Source organism: Balaenoptera physalus, assembly GCF_965194825.1.
Source record: "Balaenoptera physalus genome assembly, chromosome: 20".
In the NCBI taxonomy this organism is placed as follows: domain Eukaryota; kingdom Metazoa; phylum Chordata; class Mammalia; order Artiodactyla; family Balaenopteridae; genus Balaenoptera; species Balaenoptera physalus.
The window spans coordinates 450,720-472,309 of NC_138901.1; the positions used below are offsets into that span (position 1 = coordinate 450,720).

Below are 21,590 nucleotides of genomic sequence, written 5' to 3' on the forward strand. Positions count from 1 at the left end.
CTGGCCCGGAGGGAGGGGCTGGGGCAGTGGAGGCTCGAAGCCCAGCTCCGAGGGCCTGCCCCTAGCCTGCGGGAAGGCTGCATGGGGCTCAGCAAAGGAAGCTGAGATCGTACCCCCGAGTCCTCAACCCACCGGCGTAACCGGCTGGCGCCTTGCCTGATGATCCAAGGCGGAGGCCGAGCTCTTCATAGCCTTTCTAGGCTGAACTTTTATAGGGAACCCCCGATTCCCTCCCTTCACCCAGCTCCCACCTGGACGTTTTCAGCTCCTGACAGACACAGCCACGACCTGGGTACCTTCTCGCTGGGAAGCGTCTTTCTGCCCCTCCTGTAGCATGAAAGTGGTGCCGCTTGACCTTGAACCCGCCCCTGAGCCTCTGCAGTTGGCTGAACGAGGGCGGCACGCGCCATCACGCTGCCGGGGCAGCAGCCGCCGGGTGGAGAAGCCCCTCCTCCTTGCCCGTGGCTGAGAGGAAGGGATCGGGTGGCCGCTGCCCCCACGTCCCCCGTCCCGCCCGCTGCTCTGGGGCTGTCACGTGCACTCCACACCCATCTCGCTCTTCCTTGGGCTCCCCAAGGATCTGACCTTTTATGCAAATTCCACAGTCTTGGGGTGTTGCCTGCTTGTTCCTGGCAGGAGGTGGGGTGGGGGTCCCTCGTTTGGGCTTGGCTGGGTTCTGCCTCTAACACCTGCAGTCTTTAGAGCTGGAGACGAAGCATGGGGGCAGAGCACGGGGACGATTTTATCCAATGCCCTCATCCTATGAATGAAAACACTGGCGTTCCCTGGCTGCTGGCAACACACAGAGGGTGGAGCGGCGCCCTGAGGGTAACTCAGGCCCCTGACCACTGGGTCTATTGCTGCCCTGGAAGGAGCAGGGCAGAGGGCTCCTCGTGTGCAAATACCCCAGGGCAGGGTCACCCAGGCAGAAAATCTTCACTCCAGAACAGACGGGGAGCTCAGGCTTTACACAGACAAGAGAAAGCCTAGGTGGACCATGGGAGGGTGTGACCTGTCCAAGGTCACAGAGCAGAGGTCTAGGATCCCAGTGCAGGGGTGTGTGGGAATCCAGGGACCTTAGTTCTGCCAGGAGGGGAGGGGCTCTGGCCGGCTACAGCTCACCGCCCTCCACCCAGCAGGGAGTGCGGGGGCTGCAGGTGGTGGCCACTGGGCCCCCCCACCATGGCTGAGCTCACGCTCCCTGGGCCCTGGCCTGCCTGCACCTGAGCGCAAGTACATTCAGCAGAATCCACTCATTCACCCACTTCTGCACCCGCTCTCGACGTGGAGAGTTTGTCCCAAAGGCTAATTAACTTCCCAAGCGTCATATTAGCATGTGAGAGTGCATTCGATGCGTGTGGGATAAAAGCCAAGGCTGGGGGAACTGCAAACGGGTTCCACGCACGCATCAGGCAAATGGCCTCAGGGCAGCCTGTGAAGGAGCAGTGCCCCCGGCGTGGCCGTGCCTGGCTGTGCGTGGCCGTGCTGACTCCCTCATGCACACACCTGCCACCCACCCTGCAATTCTTAAGGCGGAATGCTATTTCCCCTGCCCTTTATCCACTTGTGTGGGCTAATTACATGTGTCACTTTGGCTGGGCCATGCTGCCCGGATATTATTCTGGTTGTTTCTGTGAAGGTGTTTTTTAGATGTGATGAACATTTAAATCAGTGCACTCTGAGTAAAACAGATTGCCCTCCGTAATGTGGTGGGTCTCATCCAATCAGTTGAAGGCCTAAATAGAACAAAGACTGACCTCCCACAAGCAAGAGGGAAATCTGCCAGTAGACAGCCTTCCCACTCAAACTGCAACTCTTCCCTGCATCTCCAGCCTGCTGGCCTCCCCCATCAGATTTTGGACTTGCCGAGTCTCCACCACCATGGGAGCCAATTCTTTAAAATAAATCTATGTATGTATCTTCCTGGTTCTATTTCTCTGGAGAACCCCAATACACCACTTTTATTTAGGGAGGAAGGAGTTACCCAAACATTAAGGAGGGGGCTCCCTGACATGTGCTCCTTGGGTACATCACTGATAAGCTGGTGTGGACTTGCCCCCAGCTGCTCCCCTCAACTCCGTGCAGCCCTGAGGATGACCATTTCTTTGAAGGTCATCTCCGGGGGTGAGGTGACAGCACTGACCAACCCCTGGAGGAAGAAGAAGGCTGGCGAGTTCCAGGTGAGAGGGAACAAAAGTCAGAATTGTCCCCCACCCCTGGCTGGTAACCCCGAGTAGTTTTATTCCATAATGCAGCAGACTTTGGTGTATTAGTCTCTCCATCCCATATTTTGAGGATGAAAAAATAAAAATTTTGAGGAGAAAAATCTTTTGATTGTGGAGAGGCTGCAAAGATCCCAGTTCTGAGATGAATTTATAGACAGAAAAGAAACTATCACGGTTGCACAGTAATTCATACATTCACCCGTCACCCAGGAGGGGAGACACGGACCCAGAACCTGTCCCGAAGATAGGTGTAAATTGCACATTCCCAGGGTAAGAGCTGCCTGACTTAGCAGCCCAGTATCTAGGCAGATAAAGGCCCATCCTAATGATGTCACTCACAGTCAACCATCAGCTTGTGTTCAGGAGTGGATTCTATTTTTTCCATGTGCACAAAAACAAGCCTGGCACATGGACAGAGAGAGAGTACTTCAGGGAGAGAAAAGTGCATCCGAGGACCTAATTACATTGACAACAATTGGAGTAAAGCACATCTAAACAACTGTCCAGTTTGGAAATGCTACCTAACGGTCTCCAAGTACGCTAAACGAGTCCTTTGCTGCGGGGAGCACCGGTTTCCTTGTGAAGCTGTAAGCGGTTACCAAGGATACAAGTCACGGCAGGTGCCTGTGGAGTGGAAGGCGGGCTTTCCGGCTGCCATCAGTGTACGGGCGAGGGGTGAACAGCCACACAGGAAGGCTGTCTGGAGCTTTCTGCACGAGGCTGGATCATTAGAGTTGGGGGTGGGGGTGGGAGGAGGGCTTGGAAATAGTTTCGGAGCAGAAGGGGGTTTCCCCAGGACCCACGCAGGGACAGTGGCAGGACAGGGACCACAGTCGCCTTCCCTCGTTTCTCCTCTATTATCCTGTGGAACAAGGGGACAATCCAGCTACGAGGCAATCTGCCTCTTATGGGCGGAACTGTCCCCCTCCGCCTCCCCAAAGCCCCATATCCGTATATTCAAGCCCCCCCTCCACGACTTAGAATATGGCTGTATTTGGAGACAGGGCCTTTAACGAGGTGATTTAAGTTAAAATGAGGCTGTTAGGATGGGCTCTTATCCAGTCTGACACCAGGGGGCATGCAGGCGTGCAGGAAAAAGACCCTGTGAGGACACATGGAGAAGATGGTCATCTGCAAGCCAAGGAAAACAGCCTGGAGAGAATCCAAATCTGCTGACACCTGGATCTTGGACTTCTGGCCTCCAGAACTGTGAGAACGTAATTGTCTGTTGTTTAAGCCACGCAGCCCGTGGCAGCCCCAGCAAACGAACGCGTTCCCCTTCTGAAGGCCACCCCGGCCACAAGTGTGATTTTCTGTATTTCCTTCCGGAGCCCACGTGTTGCCCACGGTGGCTTTTTGCACCCAGAACTAAATGCTATCTTAAAAAAAGAGCAAGAGAAAGAGTGAACAGCTGGTGAGGCAAAAATACACAGCAGAGAGCCTGGCGTTGTTTTGCTACTCAAAACCTCAAATCCCAAAGTGGGCATGCGAGAAGACGCGTGGAGACCCGAGGGGGTCCCGTCCGGCACTGGGCCTTTCCCGTTTCCCTCTGTGAACTTCACGGAAGGGGCTTCAGGTTTCCTACCCGGAAAACGGGCATCACGCCACCTCATCTTCTGGAGGCGTCTATCTGCCTACATACGCCCCATACCCAGGAAGCAGATGCTGCCCTGTATTACGACTAAACTGCCAACCCCCGATGTTGGCAGGCGTCCTCGGGAGAGCAAATCATTCTGAGTCTGGCTTGTTTAGACTCAGGCGTCAGCAAATCCAGCTCCAAATCCCAGGCAGCCCCTTTGAAAGCTGCCTTCTTTCTACTTTGGTGGTATAGACGTCCGTCTACATGAGTGGATTTTAGGGACCTGGACCAGGAATATTGCCCATGTGAGCGGGGACGGTGTCCCCCGGGCCTGAAACAGTGCTTGGCAGTATGAACCCGGACCAGCCACCTTCTGCAGTTCTCGTTCTCAGAGCCACTGCTTTGGGTTAAGGCATTAAAGGCCCTTGTTAAATATGTTATTACGGGCCATGCATATGAAGCCATCATCCGCCATTAACACCTCTTTGTGACTTCATCAGAGTGGCCTCAGACCCCTCTCAGCCCCTTGGGGACCAAAGCTGGGGCAGCTGAGTTCCGGCGGGAGAAGAGGAAGAAGGCCCACAGGCCGTGGGGCAGGGGCGAGGCGGACAGGGCATGGGGGGGGTGACAACAAACGGTGGAGGACTTCACAAGGACAGCGCGGGACGACTCTGAACCAGCCAGAGCTCCGTATCACAGCCGCCTCTTGGTCCCGTAGCCCAGATCACGACGCGAGGGCCAGGCCAGTTGGCAAGCACACCAGTCCAGCTGGGTCTCTGGAAGGAACCTGGCATCGCAGAGCTGGCCTTGGCCTGCGTCCATGACGTAGGGTGCGGGGTGGGGGGAGACAGAGCTGGAAGGCCCACCTCTCCCAGGGAAGGAGAGCGCCCAGTGATTGGCACTCAACAGGTGGGGTGACCCCCAGCTCTCAACCAGTCATCCCGCTCGCTGGCTCCAGACTCCTGACACCCACCCTGGGCTGCAGGAGCTCCTCTGGGCGAGCAGCGAGGGGGCACGGGTCAGGTGGAAACAGCTAAGCACGGGGACAGCCGGGCCGCAGACCAGGGGCAGCGGGGGCAGGGAAGGCTGTCTGGGCAGGCGGTCCGGGCGGGGACTCAGCAGGGGGAAGAAGACAGCTGGCGGTAGTCGGGGCGCCTGAGCGGGGCGGGGTGGGTGCCGCTCATCTGCAGGGAGACGTCGCTGGAGATGTCGGAGGGGCTGCGGCCTCGCGCCCAGGCGTCCGGGTGCAGGAACTGGCCCGAGTGATCGGAGCAGTTGCTCAGACGCGGGCGGTAGAAGCCGGGGTGAGGCCCGTACGCGTCCTCGGCGGTGCACCGCTTCACGAACAGGTGCACGGCCATCACCCCCGCACTCTGCAGGCAGGGGGAGCTCGTGCTGGGGCCTGGCCTCGGACGCGGCCGCGGGAGCACGAGCGCGAGGCGGGGACAAGGCGGGCGCGGGGCGGGGCCGCGGAGGGAAGGGCGGGAGAGCGGCGGGTCCAGGGGGAGCGTGGCCTCCCCACTCCCCCCTTCCCGGGGCAGCGCCCCGCCCCGCCCCGCCCTCGGGGAGGCGTTTACCTCCGTTAAGAGGAAGGAGATGGCAGCGAAGGCAAACGACCATCCGTACTTGTAGGTGAAGTAGGTCTCCGCATCCTTGGTCCTGTTGAGCATCTCATCGTTGACGCTGGAGATGTACAGCACCAGGCCCACCACCAGCGAGAGGCCTGCAGGGGGGCAGGGGCGCTTGGCAAGGAAGCCGGGGAGCCGCCGCTGGGGCACCGCCTCCCCTCGGGGTTCAGGGAGAAGGCCTCGGCCTTGGGTGACCATGACCCCACTCTGGAGTTCGAGAGGGCAGGAGCCCTCCTCCTGAAGGCCCTGTTTAGACCATTACCTTCTAGAAAGCGGACGGCTGCAGGTAAGAAAGCTCCTGTCCAGCCACCTCCCGAGCCACGGTGAGCCCGAGGGTTCTCACTGCCCGCCCCCCGACCAGAACCACCTGTTAGATGTGCGTCCCGTGAGCCCCATCCCTGGACCTTCTGAGTCACGTGGCCTGGGCTGGCACCTGGCACCGTGTTGTCCTAAGTGCTCCCCAGGCAAGGCTCATGTGAACTCAGGGTGTGAACCACTGACTTAGCAAGTGGCTTCCGCTGAACTGAGGGATAACGCAGGCTCCGCTGGCAGAGATAGCCAGGGCCTCCAGAGCCTGGACAGATGGTCATGTAACCGTGGCTCTGTGCAGCCCACCTGCCCCTGGGCGAGGCCAGTTACTGAGGTCGTTAGGCAGCAGAGGCAAAGAGAGATCGTCCAGGCTCTGGCAAGCGTTACATCAGGAGGCCAGCGCTGCCCGAACTCCTCCCGCCATTGTGCAAACGACCGACTGAGCATCGGTCAGTCAGTGACTGTAACGGAAACAGGACAGAATTAATTACTGTTTCGAGCTGCTCAGGTTTGATTCCATTCACACGATTAAGCTGGGGCATCTTGAAGGACGAATGCTACGGGAAAACAAGCATGATTCAGGCCTTCCTTGGCACTTAACTCACACTGGAATGAAGCTGGCCCAAGGGAACCCTGTCTGTTGCTGTCATTAAAACACTTCATGTGGCCAAGCTCAGTCTGAGATCTCGGGTCCTGCTGCCCGCCGCTGAAAAACCTCAGGTGCTTTGAAGCTGCTGTGTGGCCTTGACTGTTGTGAAGTTTATAGATAAAGAAAGAGCTTAACCTGGGTCTGTATCTCTTGGACTAGGTGGAAACATCATGGTACAGAGGGTGGGCTGAGGACACTACAGGTGCTCAATGAACATTTGTTAGATGGATGGATGGAAGGAGGGATGGATGGATGGATGGATGGATGGATGGATGGATGGATGGATGGATGGATGGGTGGATAGATGGATGGAAGGATGGATGGATGGATGGATGGATGGATGGATGGATGGATGGAAGGATGGATGGATGGATGGAAGGATGGATGGAAGGAGGGATGGATGGATGGAACGATGGAAGGAGGGATGGATGGATGGATGGAAAGATGGATGGATGAAGCGATTAATAGATGGAAGAATGGATGGCAGATGGGTGGATTGAAAAAAAGATGGACAGACGAATGGGAGAAAGGATGGATGGAAGGATGGATGGATGGAAGGATGGATGGATGGATGGAAGGAAGGAGAAAGAAAGAAAAGCTCTTGGGCATCTAGTGTTCTGACCGCCACCTGGCTCCCAAGCTATATTGACAAGACAATGTTGGGAAAAGGAACCTAAAGTGGCTTGGAAGTTGGGTGGCAACCAGAATGCCTGGTGCTGGCGGCTGTTTATCTTTTCTTTCCATCTGTCTATCCATCCATCCATCCGTCCATTATTCAAGCCATCCACCTACCCACCTTCCATCTGTATCCCCTCTCTTATCAACAAATCCAGGGCTCCAGGGCATCTACAATCCATGCCCTGAGAGCCATGCGTTTGGCTCGATGCATTAAGAAAAGGTGCTCATGAAAACGCAGAGGACACCCTCAAGGGGAGAAACAGCCGACCTTCATTTACCACCTTTTCTTCCCAGCTCACTCTCCACACCCCCTGCAGTAATCTCCTCCACGTCTGACTCCCTCCCCTAGTCCCTAGGCCAACAGCTCCGTCTCCACCTTTGGTGTCTCTACTCCCAGGAGCCCCAAACCCTGACCCCTAGCAGCCTTCTGGGCGCTGCTTCCAGCTGTCACATGGGCACCTCAAACTTTGCATTTCCCACTCTACGTTCATGATCTTGGCTCCAAATCTGCTGCTTCTCCTGTGATCCCTGGATGAGGGATGCAGTACACCGCCCACCCAGGGCCTGAGCAGAACTCCACGCTAGCCCTTGGCTCCTCCCTTGAAGCCCAGCCCTCGTCCGACTGAGCTTACCTCCCAGGTGTCCATGAGCCTCTCCCTTCTCTCTTCCCCGCTGTCAGCCCCTCCCCATCCCCTTCCTCCTGCACAAATGAAGTAGCCTCTCGCCTGCTCTCCCGGCCCCGTGTCTTGCTTCCTTCCTCCCCTCACTCTCCAGAAGGATTATTCTAAAATCCAAATCTGGTCATGTCCTTCCTCAGCTTAAAATCCTCCCGAGGCTTCTCACAATGTCCCCAACAAGGTGACCTCAGCTGCCGCCCCCCACCTCTCGCCATATCCTCCTGACGTTCCCGCCACCACGAGTCACGATTGAGCTTAGTCTCCCCTGGCCTTCATTCTCTCTCTTCCCTCCAGGCTCCCTTCCGCCCACCCCAACCTCACACTCTTTACCTAATTCCTACCCACCCTCCATCTCGCCTGCTCCTGGTGGCCGTCCCTGACCAGCTCCCGGTCTGAGTTTCCGCCGCTGCCCTTGGCCCCCATAACAGTCCTTGCTGACGCTGTCAGAGCCCTTGTCAGGCAGGGTCCACATTTCCTGCCCACTTGTTTATGTCCCCTAATACACTGCCCTTTCTGTAGGTAGAGATCCCAGCTCCCAGTGATAAGACCTGGGAGATACATGAATGGATGAGTCAGCACATGAATAAACGAAAGAAAGAGTGAATGATCGAGTACAGTCTGGGGTCGGTCCAGGAGGACAGATCCACACTGAAGGGGCCTGGGTAGCCCAGGGTAGGGGGTAGGGGGTCTCTGGAGGATAGCTGAGGGATGGGAGATGAAGAGGCCATCATTCCTAAGGCAGATTGTATTTCTTTCATGTAAAAACACAAAGACATAGCCCTCAAGAAAACCAGGAATACTCATTAGCAGTGGGAACGAGAGGAAAGCGGCAGTGATGGTATGGCATGAGGAGGACCCTGGGTTCTCATCCCAGCTCTGCCCAGGGGGAGCTGTCAGGTCACTGCTCCTCCAGAGGTGATGGATGGGCCCGGGTCCTCGGAACCCTCCTCCAGCTCGGACTCAGTTGTGCTTGAGCCACTGATGCGGCGGGTCCTATGCAGGGGCTGACCCGCAGCCGGGACCAGGGCTTCCCAGAGCAGAGTGGTTTAGGAATCAAATGTCAGAAGTGCAGAGTGCACGAGCGAAAATGGCACCACTTACCGGAGAGGATAAAGAAGATGCCGGAGACAAAGGCCAGGATTGTCCTGTGGGGACGGATGTGTCCAATGTTGCTCAGGATGAAGCCAATGAACATGAAGAAGAGGCTGACCAGGGGGAACGGCGTGGCCGAGCGAGTCATTTCTGACCGAGGGGATGGAAGGATGCCGTCAGCCTCCAGCAGCCTCACTCAGTGCTCGCCCTCTCGAGTCAAATGTTCCTGGCAGAGTCCACCAGCTGGTCCCCGAGCCCCCGCCCTGCACGAGCGGCCCGGGCTCCATCCCCTCCTCGGTGGGGCTTTCGTCCCTTGGCCCTTAGCCTGCAGGGCCTATGCTAACTCAGAACTGTACTGCAGGTTCACATGGGTCTGAACCAGCTCTGGTGAGGCCAAGGCCATGACGTCAGTCTCGCTGGGGGCCAGAGAGCTTGGTTCAGTTCCCTGGGTACTATGGTGTGAACGTCTGTGTCCCCCCCGCACCAAAATTCACTTGCTAAACCTAATGCCCAAGGTGATGGTATAGGAGGTGGGGCCTTTGGGAGGTGCTTAGGTCACAAGGGTGGTGCCCCCATGAAAGGGATTAGTGCCCTTATGAAAGAGACCCCCTCCAGAGCTCCCTCGCCCCTGCCACCATGTGAGGACACAGTGAGAAGGCAGGAAGAGGGCCCTCACCAGAACGTGACCATGCTGGCGCCTTGATCTTGGACTTCTAATCTCCAGAGCTGAGAGAAATAAATTTCTATGGCTTCCAAGTTGCCTTGTCTGTGCTATTTTGTTAGAGCATCCCAAACAGAGGAAGTCACTGGGTATGGGTGCCCTCTCACTTGCCAGGGTCACAGCACTGGGAGACTCCAGCAACCTGTCACCACCCTGGATAAATAACTGGCAGAGCGAGCTCTGTGAGCTCGGCCAGCACAAGCATCTGAGTGTCAGGGCATCGGCTCTTGAGAAACAAGCAGTCACCCTGCCTCTTCCCTCTGCCCTGCTCTGCCCTGTCCAGCCCGTGGCCCAGGTTGGAAGGTCGGAGGCACCTACTTAGCACGTTGACCGTGGACTCGGAGGTGAGCTGGGGGCTCACAGGCATCACATCCTCTATGGTGAAGCAGCGTCCCCGCTCCTCACCTACGGAGACAAGAGCCACTTACACTCTGGGTCCTTCTGAACACGGATTTGAAGTTAACACATTCAAGTGGTATTCCCAGGTGCTTCTGGGATGTTTGACCCTCTGTGTATTTACACCTGGGCTGGATCCAAACCCTAGGGGGCCCCGTCCCCAGATGGTGGCCCACAGCAGAGGTGGACACCTGTCCTGACATCACATCTTTCCCAGAGAAGCACCGAGAGCTGCATGAAAAGCAATCACCGCAGACTCAAGGTAGAGTCAGATGTCTGGTGGCCGTCTTGTGGCTCTGGGACAGACTCCACCGAGGATGGCGTGTGGCTGGCTTAGGTGCCCCAGTGTGGGTGTCGTGGAGCAGAACCCCCAAAGCCTTGTCGACCACTTTGGCAACCAGACCCTGTTGACTTCAAACTCCGCTTCAGATTTAAGCAGAGACGGATGCCACACAGTCTAGGCACTGGGAGGCGAGGTCAGTGTTGGATGCCATTCCCAAAGTAGACTCAACACGTCACCGGGAGGCCAGGCCTCCAGGGTCCTCCCTGCTAAATACGGGTGGGCGCCAACCACCAAAGCCCTACCATGAGGCTGGGAGGACCAAGTGTTCCCTGTGCCCCATGCACACATGGGTTACAGAGCCCTCCAAGAAAGGCTCCGTGACCCCACTGTGGTGTTTCCGACCAGCCTCGCAGGGCACAGAGAGGCTCTTCTCGTGCAGCCTGGTTCCGGGTCATGATGAAGGGATAAAGGACAGAGCCCTTGGAGTAGCAACTCCAAGGGTTCCAGAGAAGCCCTAGCAAGTGGGCAGGAGGCCCTGATGGGCAGGATCAAAGCCTGCACCATCTGGCAGAGTTGCAAAGACCTGCACCTGCGTTTTCTCCCTGCCATTTCACGGACATAGGAACAGAGAAGGTGCTAAGAACTTCCCATCCTCATGCTCTGGTCACAAGGGTGGAGCCCTCATGAATTGGATTAGTGCCCTTCTAAAAGAGACCCCGCGGAGCTCCCTCTCCCCCTGCCGCCCTATGAGGACACAGGGAGGAGGCGGGAAGAGGGCCCTCACCAGAACGTGACTGTGCTAGCGCTTCACCTCCCTACATCTTCCTGCCCTCACTTGTGAGGTGGACGTGATAACAGGGCCTGCCTTGCAGAGTCAAGGGGGAGGCACTGAGACGGAGGACTCAGGGAGCTGAGGCCGCCTCTCTCAGCCGGGGGTGGGTGGTGTGGCGACAGCGGGGCCACGGGCATCTTCCAGGTGGGGAGACCCAGGTCCCGGGGGTGAGAGGACTTGCCCAGGTGGACAGGGAGACTCAGGCCTTGAGTCTGGAGTGGGTCCTGGCCACTGGAGGGAGCGGGCCCAGAGCTCGTGAGCGTCGTCCACGGTGACCAGCCTCCTTCCAGCAGGGGCATCGCTTCCCCGGGGGGGGTGAGGTGGCGGCTGCTCCTCTCTGGGGGCAGGGCTGTCCCCGGCCCTGGGCGCCCTTACCTGCGAGGAAGCAGACCCTCCACAGGCCTGAGTGCAGGGACATCTTGGTCTCGGTGCTCTGGTTCTGGGGCAGGACGACGCCCTCCTCCAGGTACAGCCAGTGGTCCGTGCTGACCGCGACGCCCAGCAGGCCCAGGCTGCACACGGCAAAGACGCTGCTCAGCAGGGTCAGGGCCTTTCTCCTGCAGGCGTCCATCTTCCCGGACAGCCCAGCGGGGCCTGCGGCCGCGATGCCACCAGCAGGGAGTGGACTCTGGCGGCAGGACAGCGGCTGAGCCGGCAGTAGTGGCCACGGCTCCGAGGAGGGGCCCTGGGCGGCAACTGACGTCAACCCAGCCGGGCCGAATGGATGAATGAAGACCAGCGGGCCGGCTCCCTGGAAGTCAGGCCATGGGTGACAGACACGCCACCTCCCTCTCCCCATCAGGAGCGCACAGCTTTCTTGACAGGCCACTGCGAGGGGCCCCCTTGTCCTCTCTGGGAGTCTCCCTTGCTGGATAACGCCATTCATTCATTCATTCATTCAGCAACCCACTGTACCCAACGTGGAGACAAAAGGATGAATGTGACCCCATCCTTGCCCTTGAAGAGTTCCCTTCTGGAAGACAAAGCGCCCCCACCCCCAAAGCAATGCAAATGCAGCTTGATGGGTCTGTGGGAGAGACCTGCCCAAGGATGTGGGAGCAGGGAGGAGGGATGGAGGCCTGAAGTCTGCCTGGTGGGCTTCTCCGGGTCGAGAAGGACTCTGAGGCACAAGGACACCTGGCAGGGAGCAGCGGGACCCAGAGGGGACCCAGAGGGGACGCGGCAGGGGGCAGAGAGGCTTCCTGGGAAGGTGTCTTCCGCAAGGATTCCAATCAGCTGTAGATCTGGGTCCGCCCCGGTAAAGAAGCCACGCCACAGTCCAAGCTCAACGGGCCTCCTGAGCCCACCTCATCAGAAGCCGTCTGACTCTTGTCTGCCCAGCACATGGTACTGGCCGGAGCTGGCTCTGAACCAGCCAGAGTGAGGCTAAGCGTCTACACAAGGTGAGCCATGAGCACGCCTACCACACCTGCCCAGCCAGCTCCAGGCTCGGAGACGGAGCTGGGAATAAGTGAGCGGTAAGATGCCGCCCCAAGGAGCCCACAGCCCGGCTCAGGGCTTCTGAACTCTGCCTGGAACCTAGAGCCACCCAGGGAGCATCTGAAAGTCCCGCGTGCCCAGGTGCCACCCTGAGAGATCTTGGGTGCAGCTGGGCTCCTACAGGGGCCGTGGCACCGCCGTGCTCCCTGCGAGGCTAATCGCGGCCCAAGTTGAGAACGACGGCTCTTTGCCACTCAAAGTGTCATCCGTGGACCAGCAGCCTTGGCATCACCTGGGAACTCGTTAGCAATGCAGAGTCTCAGGCCCCTCCAACTTTCTAAATCAGAATCTGCATTTTAACAAGATTCAAGTGAGCTGTATACCTGCTAAAGTCTGCCAAGCAAACAGGTGACTGCAGTCCAACGTAGTAACGGCTGTGGCGGGGAAAGCCCAGGATGTGATGAGAGCCCAGAAGAGGGTCACCCAGTGGGGCTGTTGGAGGTGGGCAGAGGTATCTCTGGAAGAGGGTGGCGTCAGGGGCAACTCAGCCGTGTGCGTCTCATCTAAGCCAGTCATGTTTGCCACGTTGCCAGGCTGCCGGCATCTTTCACGGGCCCCTCGCGATGATGCAAAGTCAGAAATTTTGAAACAGGAGATTAATGTTCAGGGAAGAGTCAGCTGCCCCCCGAAGCTCAGGGCCCCCGTGGTGGCCTGGAAGGCTTCCCCAAGGCCTGGTGTCACACCTCAGCCGAGGCACTGGGGGATCCTGGCTCAGCTGCTGAAAGGGGACAGAAGCCACACTCAAGCCTGGAGGCTTGAGTCCTCTGTGCAGTCTGCGCTTGCTGTGGGGGGGGGGGGAGGAAAACGGATGCTCTTTGCAAGAAGGAGGGACATCCTGGCCCGGGTTCCACAGCAGGGACCCCGCTCTGAGCCCGGGAGGGCCGACTGGTCTGCAGACTGAGCCCTACGCTGGCTTCCTGGAGGCCTGGGAACACTTGGAGGCAAAGGCTCCCGTCCGCCAGGCTGGAGAGCACAGGGGCTTCCTGCACGCCAGTCCCTCCTGCACTGGCTTTGACGGAGAAGGAAAAAGTGAAACGCAGAACAGCCAGCCCTCCCCCTACCCCGTCCCCACAAACCCGGCCGTTCCCCAGGCAGTGGGCTGGGAGGTGGAGCGGGCAGCTCAGCCCCGATTTGGTTACAAGTATCTCCCAAAGCACCTCCCGCGTGGGGGCCCCGTGCTCGCTGCCGCAGCAGAAGCCAAGGAATCAGAGGCTCTGTCGGAGCTCACAAGCCGGAAAAATAGGAAACGACAGCAAAACAACTGCGACACGAGGGTGGGCAGGGTCCTAACTGGTGGAACCTGGGGTCCCGAGGAGGACGTGAGGGGTGGCAGGGCAGGCTGCCTGCAGGCACCTTGGGAACGCCTGCACGGGTTGGTGGATGCGTTGCAGTCACGAAGATTTTTACAGCAGTTTAGTAAGTACTTTCACTTACACTTGAGGCTCATAAAACCCCAATATCTGCCAGAGGGGACGGAATTGGAACCCCAAGGATGGTGAGTGGGGGTAAGGGGAGGAGAGAGGAATGAGTGAGGAAACCAGCCCTGTGTGATGCGAAGAGCCCTGGGCTGAGAGGCAGGGGCCTGGGCTTCACGCTCAGCCTGTCTCGGAGTAGCCGCGGAAAGTTGGGAAATTAACCTTCCTGAGGCCCCTTCCTCTCCCAGGGAACATAGAGGGAGAGGATAACAATAAAAGCTGAAGTATACTGAGTATTTATCATTGTTAGGCATTCTGCTGAGCACGTTATTTTAATCTTTACAACCATATTACCAACCCCATTTTATAGGTAAGCAAACTGAGAATCAGAGAGGTTAAGAAACTTGCCCAAGGTCACTCAGCTAGCGAGTGACGTGCCTACATTTGAATTTATCCTGCCTCATTCTCAAGACCTTTCTAAGTTGAGTTCCATAGAGCAAAACTTCCATGGAATATTCTAGCAAAAAATGCTCTGGTGAAGAAAAACTTGGGAGGCACTGCATCTAGGTCTTGAAGAATCACACTGCACATTCACAGGTTAAAAGCCTGAAAAGTCCGCTTAGCTCCGCTCATCCCACTCTTTTCCAGACTGTTTTGGCCACACAATGGCGTTTTGTTCTGTGAAATCCACTTTGGGGACACTGCTGCCCCCCACGTGAAGAATAACAAGACAGAACTGCTGGGGGATTCAGCGCCACAGCAGGTGTGACAGTGCTTCGAACAAGCTAATGCAGGATGCTGGTGTAAGGTATTCTTATCAAGCACCAATGGGCAAAGCCCCTGCTTCTGCAGGGCAGATGGATCGAGGCTTTCTAAATACAGCAGCTAGTGACCGTTCGGAGCGTAACAGCCAATTTTAATGCTAAGCTTGGCAGACAGAAAAGGTTCAGGTCCTGGAGATTTGGAAAGATGAAAATGGAGAGAAGATTGGATCTGAATCTATAAAAGCAAGAAATGAAAGAAGAGGCCCAAGGTGACCCAAACTGCCAATCTCTACAAGAGCAGAGCTTGAGGCCCGGGGCGAGCTTGGGAAAACAGGAAAGTCCCCTTTTCAGAGTGGTAACATGTTTCCCTACTCTGCACGGAGTGAAAAATAACAATCTCATTCATTGCACAGTTGAACGGATGCTTCTATTGTGAAATCACCTTTATTTACCAATAAATGATCTCACTGACTTGAGAACTGAACAGCTCTTTATCATACAGTTTCTCATTAGGACCTCAGGACAAACCCATCAGTGGTGTTGGCCCCATTTCATGGCCGGGGAAGCTGAGGGTTAGACATGCTAAGTAGCCTCCAGGACGTCACAGGCATGTGGCCGACTCGGGATTTAAGCCCAGGTCTCACTCCAAAGTCTCCACTGCAGCAATACTGCCTCCTACTGAAGAAATAAACAGGTTCAAGAAGTGCTGGGGGAGAGGGACATGCAAAGTAGCCACTAGGGAATCTGGAAATGGGTGGCACACAATTTTTGGAGACTGTCTTTGTACACAACCAAGGGCTATGTCAGGGCTGTTTCTTGATCCTATTGGGTTTACTACTGGGAGTCACCTGAGCGTATCTTTTCATGGAGATGCACTAACTCAGCATTTCGGAGTCTGAAAACCACCTTGTAGGGCAGGAAGACTAATATTTCCCTCAAAGCACAGATAAGGAAGTCAAGGTCCAGCGGGGAGAGTTACCTGAGGTCACCAGGCAGTGCCGTGGAGGGGCAAGTCTGTGAAGTGAAGATCTTTATGCGGAAGCACAGAGTTTTCCTCTGTGCTGCATGGGAAATTGTAAAGCAGACGATGAAAACCGCCGGTCCCCACTCTGAAAACAACACCATTACTAACACCTGAGTTCACTGCCTTCCAGCCTTCCTTCCTGTGTAACCGCGCACATGTGTGCACATGTTTTTCTACCCAATCTTCAGCTGGTGAGGGCGGGAACAGGAGTCCCCTTGAAGACACTCCGGCCTAGGATGAATTCCCAGCTCCCACCTAATCGGGCCCTGGGCCAAGTCTTTGCTTTCGCACTGTTTCTCCTTCTCCCGTGGATCCCATCCGCCCTCTACAACATTCCTTTGATTTTTCTGCAGGAGGGTAGGGAGACCTTTTTTAATAAGTTGCCACCACAAGGGAAGAAAAAAAAGAAGAAAGTTGGATGTGAAAGCACGTGTTTAACATGAACCCAACTGTGAAAAGAAATTCATAGACTGGGAAGAAATAAACCAAAATGTTGACAGTGGATGTTTCCAAGTAATAAGGTTATGTATATTTGATTTTCTCTCTACTTTTCTGGGCTTGACAAAGCTTCTAAAAGAACATGTATTATTTCTACATCCAGAGAAGAAAACTAGGTTAAAGACCAGACTCAACAATTCTCCAATCACTGCCCTCGTAAAGAATACGCAGGGGCCCTCGAACTCCCAGGCGAGAGATGTTGAGATGCAGGTCGTCCTTCGGAGCCTGGGGCTTAGAAAGCACGGAAGCTTTGAGTCTTTTAAGATGACTACCTGGGGACCATTACCTTTAAGCATTAGCTTGTTAATTATCAGGAATTAACAGTCGCTAACTATCCTCCACGACCAGCAATTAGGGAGAAACGTCTCGTGCAGGTTAAAGCACTAACGGCACATTTCCCTGCCCAAGCCAGTGATAAAAGGACGTGCGGCGAAGCGCTTAGATGTAGGACACAGGCGAGGTTACAGGCGTGAGTGAGGCCGGCCAGGGAGCTGCTGCGGAGGACGGACAGGGTGAAGTCAGAGGAAAGCGGGGAGAGAGCGGAAGGACAGTCCAGTGCAGACACCCTGATCCCCATTTCCTAGCAGCCCAGAGAAAAGCTGGTGGGCCCTAATGCAGGCTTTGGGGGCCAGGGGTTCTTGTCAGGGCTTCCCAGCTGCTCCCGGGAGCTGGTCTAGTGACTCAGCACCAGCCTGGCCAGCTCCCAGCAGGACCCACTGGTGACCAGAGGGCAACCCCCAGCGGTCCTGTGACCTGCCTACTTTCCACGGTGCTGATCCCCAGTTCATTCCCTGGTGTTTAAAAAGTGACCCCAGGGCTTCCCTGGTGGCGCAGTGGTTAAGAATCCACCTGCCAATGCAGGGGACACGGGTTCCAGCCCTGGTCCGGGAAGATCCCACATGCTGCAGAGCAACTAAGCCCGTGTGCCACAACTACAGAGCCTGCGCTCTAGAGCCCACGTGCCGCAACTCTGAGCCCACATGCCACAACTGCTGAGCCTGCGTGCCACAACTACTAAAGCCCGTGCACCACAACTACTGAGACTTCACTCTAGAGCCCGCAAGCCACAACTCCTGAGCCCACATGCCACAACTACTGAGCCTGCACTCTAGAGCCCGTGAGCTGCAACTCCTGAGCCCACATGCTACAACTACTGAAGCCCACGTGCCTAGAGCCCGTGCTCCGTAACAAGAGAAGCCACTGCAATAAGAAGCCCACGCACCGCAACAAAGAGTAGCCCCCGCTCACCGCAGCTAGAGAAAGCCTGTGCTCAGCAATGAAAATCCAGCACAGCAAAAAATAAATAAAAGAAAAAAAAAAGTGACCCCAATTCTTTGGCGCTCCTTCCGCTGAGAGATGGGGTCTACTCACGCCTCCTCCCCTGAGTCCAGGCAGGTTTGAGACCACTTCCACCAGCACATACGCTATGTGTCTTCTGCGTCATAAAACGAGATGCAGTTGCCACTTAGTTCTCCTGGGAGCTCGCTCAGGGGAAAGCCAGACCCCACGTAAGTCGGACACCCCAGAGACCCCCCCTGCTTTAGGGCAGGGTTTCTCAACCCCGGCCCTGTGGATATTTGGGTTGGACAATTCTTTGCTGCAGGGAGGCCGTTCAGCAGCTTCCCTGCCTCCGTCCACCAGATGCCAGTAGCACCGCAGCTGCCATCAACCATGTCCCCGGGAGGACAACTGTCCCTGGTTGAGAGAGCTGCTTTGGAGGCCATGCCCAGGTGGTTGGCTGATAGCCCAGCTGGGCTCCTAGCTGCCAGCCAGCATCGGCTGCCAGCCACGGGACTGAGCCATCCATCCTGGACGTCCAGCCAGGTGAGCCTTGGGATGCCTGCGTCCCCAGACAACACCTGACGGCGTCTGCATGAGAAGCTCCAAGCAGGACCTGCCCAACTTCCTGACCCAAGTTATCATGAATGAAATAAGGTAGTTGTTGTTTTATACCATTATGTTTGAGGTGATCTGACAGGCAGCAGAAGTTATCAAAACAACTTCATTACTGATTTATTAGCGTCTTCGTCTCACTGCTTAAGTACGATGTGAATCCCAGGTGTGACTGACCAGAATGTGACTTAGCAATGGACCCCCTGAGCATCACAGCTGAATCCCCGGGATCTGTAGCCGTGTCAGGGAGCGAATGGCACGTGGCTTTGCGACCAGGCGGCTCTGAGTTGCATGCTGGTTCTCCCTTGTCCCGTCCTGGGCACGTCACACGGTCACACTGAACCTCAGTCTCCTCATCTGTAACGCAGGGGTAGCTTCGTAAGGGCTACTGCGAGGATTTATGAACGTGCTATCGAATAAGGCTGGACCCCCTCATGCCACCTGAGTACAGTCAGAAAGTGACACCGGTTGACACCCAAGGAGCGGCGAACAACAGGGCGGATTTAATAGGGTAAATCTGTCCCTGAAAAGGGGCGAAATGGTCCAGACCTTCTCATCTCCACCCAGCTCTCCAACCTCCCTCTCATCATGGCGTTTGGTCCCTGCAGAATTTTCCTCACTCCACCCCCCACCCCCCGCCAAATTTCAGCCCCTCTGTCTCCTTTCTTATCTCCATATCAACTAAGGCTTTGGGATTGGAGAGGTTGTAGGTTTCTCTCATTTGGAGAGCAACGCCGTTCTGCATAATGATGTAAAAGGGTGTCTTGGCGGTGGGCACAGTGCCATCTCTGTAGACACAGATAATAAATATAATATCATCAAACGTGTACCGAGTGCTTATTAAGTGTCGCACACAACACAGGCTCAGCATCAGAAGGGAGCGTGGCACCTGAAGCCTGGAGACCCCTAGGTGTCATTATGTCCCAATGTGGGAGACCCCCCCACCTCCGCCGACCCTTCAGTTAGAGACACTGCCCTCCGCCAAGTGTGAGGGAGCTGCTGGCCGGAGCTGACGAGGGACCTGTTTTCCATGCTGGCCCCACTGAGCTCTCTCTGCCGCACTGCTGATGCCCTCTGGAGCACGTGAGCAGCGCTGGGCAAAGACTCATGGTCCTTTGACAAAGCAAGACCCGAGGAGTCTTGCATTTCGAGCTCTGCCTGCCCCAAGACTAAGCTCACAGCCACAGCAAACCCGTCTGCCAGGAGTCCAGGCTACACAGCTGAGGGTGCAGACCTGGGTCCAAACCTCCTGGAGGGAAGGTCGGTGTGTAATCAAACTCCTCTCACCCTCGGTTTGGCAGGAGGTTACCGACAGACAGTTTCCATAGGGGACCCAGGGGCGTCATGACCACCCACCAAAGGTCACTGCTCTTGCAGAAAAAGAAGCTCAGCTGGAGAGACTGTGGCCAACACTTTACTGAGGGTCCAGCAAAATGCTCTCTACAGGATCCACAGTGTTTCCCCAACGGCGTGGCCGCAGACACCAAGTCAAGCGGGAACACACCTAGCGACGGAGCGCTAATCAGGCAGTTGTAATGGTATCTGTATCTTTGATATTATGTTCTTTGCAGAATTCTTCTATGCAAATTAGAATTTGTCCATGCATTACAAATGTGACCATACTGCACACACCATAGTATAGCCTGATTTTATTTTACTTAAAAACCGTCAGTATTTCCTACATTATTTTTAGTAGCTACAGAATATATATCCTCTGACTTGGATGTACCAAAACTGATTTAACCACTTCCCTACTGTAGAACAGCTAGGTTGTTTCCAAAATTTTCCCTGTTGTAAACAACGACGGATAAACATCCTTAGAGCTAAGTATCTGCGGACATCTGCAAGTATTTTCTCCGAATAAATTCCTACAAGTGGAATTTCTGGGTTTAAGGATATGGAATATTTTAGCATTCTGAGAAGTATTGTCAAGATTTGTTTGAAAGATTTCAAAGGCATTTTACCCCTGCTACCTAAGGCACAACGCAGGTTTGCCTGTATGGACACAGAGAACTCCAAACTGTTCCAGGTCGAAAGAGTCCCTCCCCATCTCTGCTGAGAATAAAGGAAGCTTTGGAACCTGGGCTCTGCTCAGCCCTGAGGGCTATGCTTGCTGCGTCAACAGGGTTTTCAAGACAAAGGCGTCTATACTATGAATGATACTTCAGGAAATGCAGGACCTCCTAAGTAAAGCAAAGCATCTTACATCAGTGTCTTGAGACTTTTTGAGGTGACCCATCGTCATCACCTGTGAAAGACTATAGACACACGCATGCCCAGATCAAGATCAGCTGAAAAACCCGTTAGGGAAAACTCAAGTGCTGAGATAAATGGCCGAACACAAAAATGACCTATAAAAAAATCAACAGCTATAATACAGTGGCCAGTTGGAAAATATAATGCTCAGGGGGAAAAAAATCTATGTAGCAACAAAACAGCAAACTCTTGGGGAATAAACTTAACAAATTATGTGCTAGTGCTATATAAAGAAAACCTTAAAACTACTGATGAACATAAAACAAGACTGATAAATAAAATAATACATCCTGTTTCTTGGATAGGAAGACAATGCCATAAAAATGTCAGCTCTCCCTAAATTAATTGATGAATTCAATGCAATGAGTTCTCCCTAGAAGATGACTCTGGGGTCAGTTTACAGGAAGCAACATTTGAGGAGAGCGAGGAAAATTCCTTTAAAAATAAAGATGGATAAGTGGGAACTACCAAATATTTATGCATGTTACAGAGTGACAATGATTAAAACAGTTTGATGCAGATGAAAAAAATAAGCCAGTCCATGGAACTGAAAAGGGAGGGTGGACTTCTATTTCTGGCTACAATGCACAAGCTTGTGTGATTCCAACCCTCCTGCTGAAAATAATTAGAACAGCTGAATAAAATGTAAAGTATCGGTTTGAAGACATTGCAGAGAAATCAAGGAAACCAAGGTTTCAGGGGTCAAGACCTGAAGACAAAGGAAGTGCATGGATATAAGCTTGACATTTTGTACAACTTTTCCATCTATATTCCAAAACTGTAAGCAGAGCTGCCGTAAGACCTGGAGTAATTAGGTGATGGAGAGCTGGAGTCACGACTCCTAAGGAGCTCACCGCGCTGATGGTGAAACCGTTCCGTGAGCAGAAGATCGGGAGAGATTTGTGAAGAGGAATGTGAGAAGGGGCTACTGAACGCCCCTAGTTGTCAAACACACCTTGTCCCACAGAGGGCGGGAAACCCCTCCCCTAAACCTCCAGTTTGGTGAGCGAGGGTCCAGTGCACGCTGGGAGCCCAGTGGCCTGGAGTGTGACTCTGGCCCGGAAAGTCTAAAAGAAGAGAGATGTTGGCTTCTTGCGCGGGTGATGGAGAGTTGGCGGCTCTTTGCCAACCTGAACTGCCCAAGTTTGCGGGGCTGGGATGTAGGAGCCCT

General features: G+C 55.0%; 1 protein-coding gene across 3 annotated transcripts in view; it reads right to left on the reverse strand.

Annotated features, from left to right (window-relative positions):
* Window positions 1–2,573: 2,573 nt before the first annotated feature.
* Window positions 2,574–21,590, reverse strand: part of CACNG5 (calcium voltage-gated channel auxiliary subunit gamma 5) — a 43,714-nt gene continuing 24,697 nt past the window's right edge. The window contains exons 2-6 of one of the 3 annotated variants that reach the window (XM_082441940.1): window positions 11,445–11,697; window positions 9,877–9,963; window positions 8,847–8,987; window positions 5,382–5,527; window positions 2,574–5,177 (exon numbers count right to left, since the gene is read on the reverse strand). In XM_082441940.1, the coding sequence (XP_082298066.1) occupies window positions 4,920–5,177; window positions 5,382–5,527; window positions 8,847–8,987; window positions 9,877–9,963; window positions 11,445–11,640 (828 nt within the window). In that variant the 5' untranslated portion in view covers window positions 11,641–11,697 and the 3' untranslated portion in view covers window positions 2,574–4,919. Of the gene's footprint in view, window positions 5,178–5,381; window positions 5,528–8,846; window positions 8,988–9,876; window positions 9,964–11,444; window positions 13,337–21,590 lie in introns of those variants that run through there. The other 2 variants (XM_082441939.1, XM_082441938.1) reach the window with 2 other exon arrangements.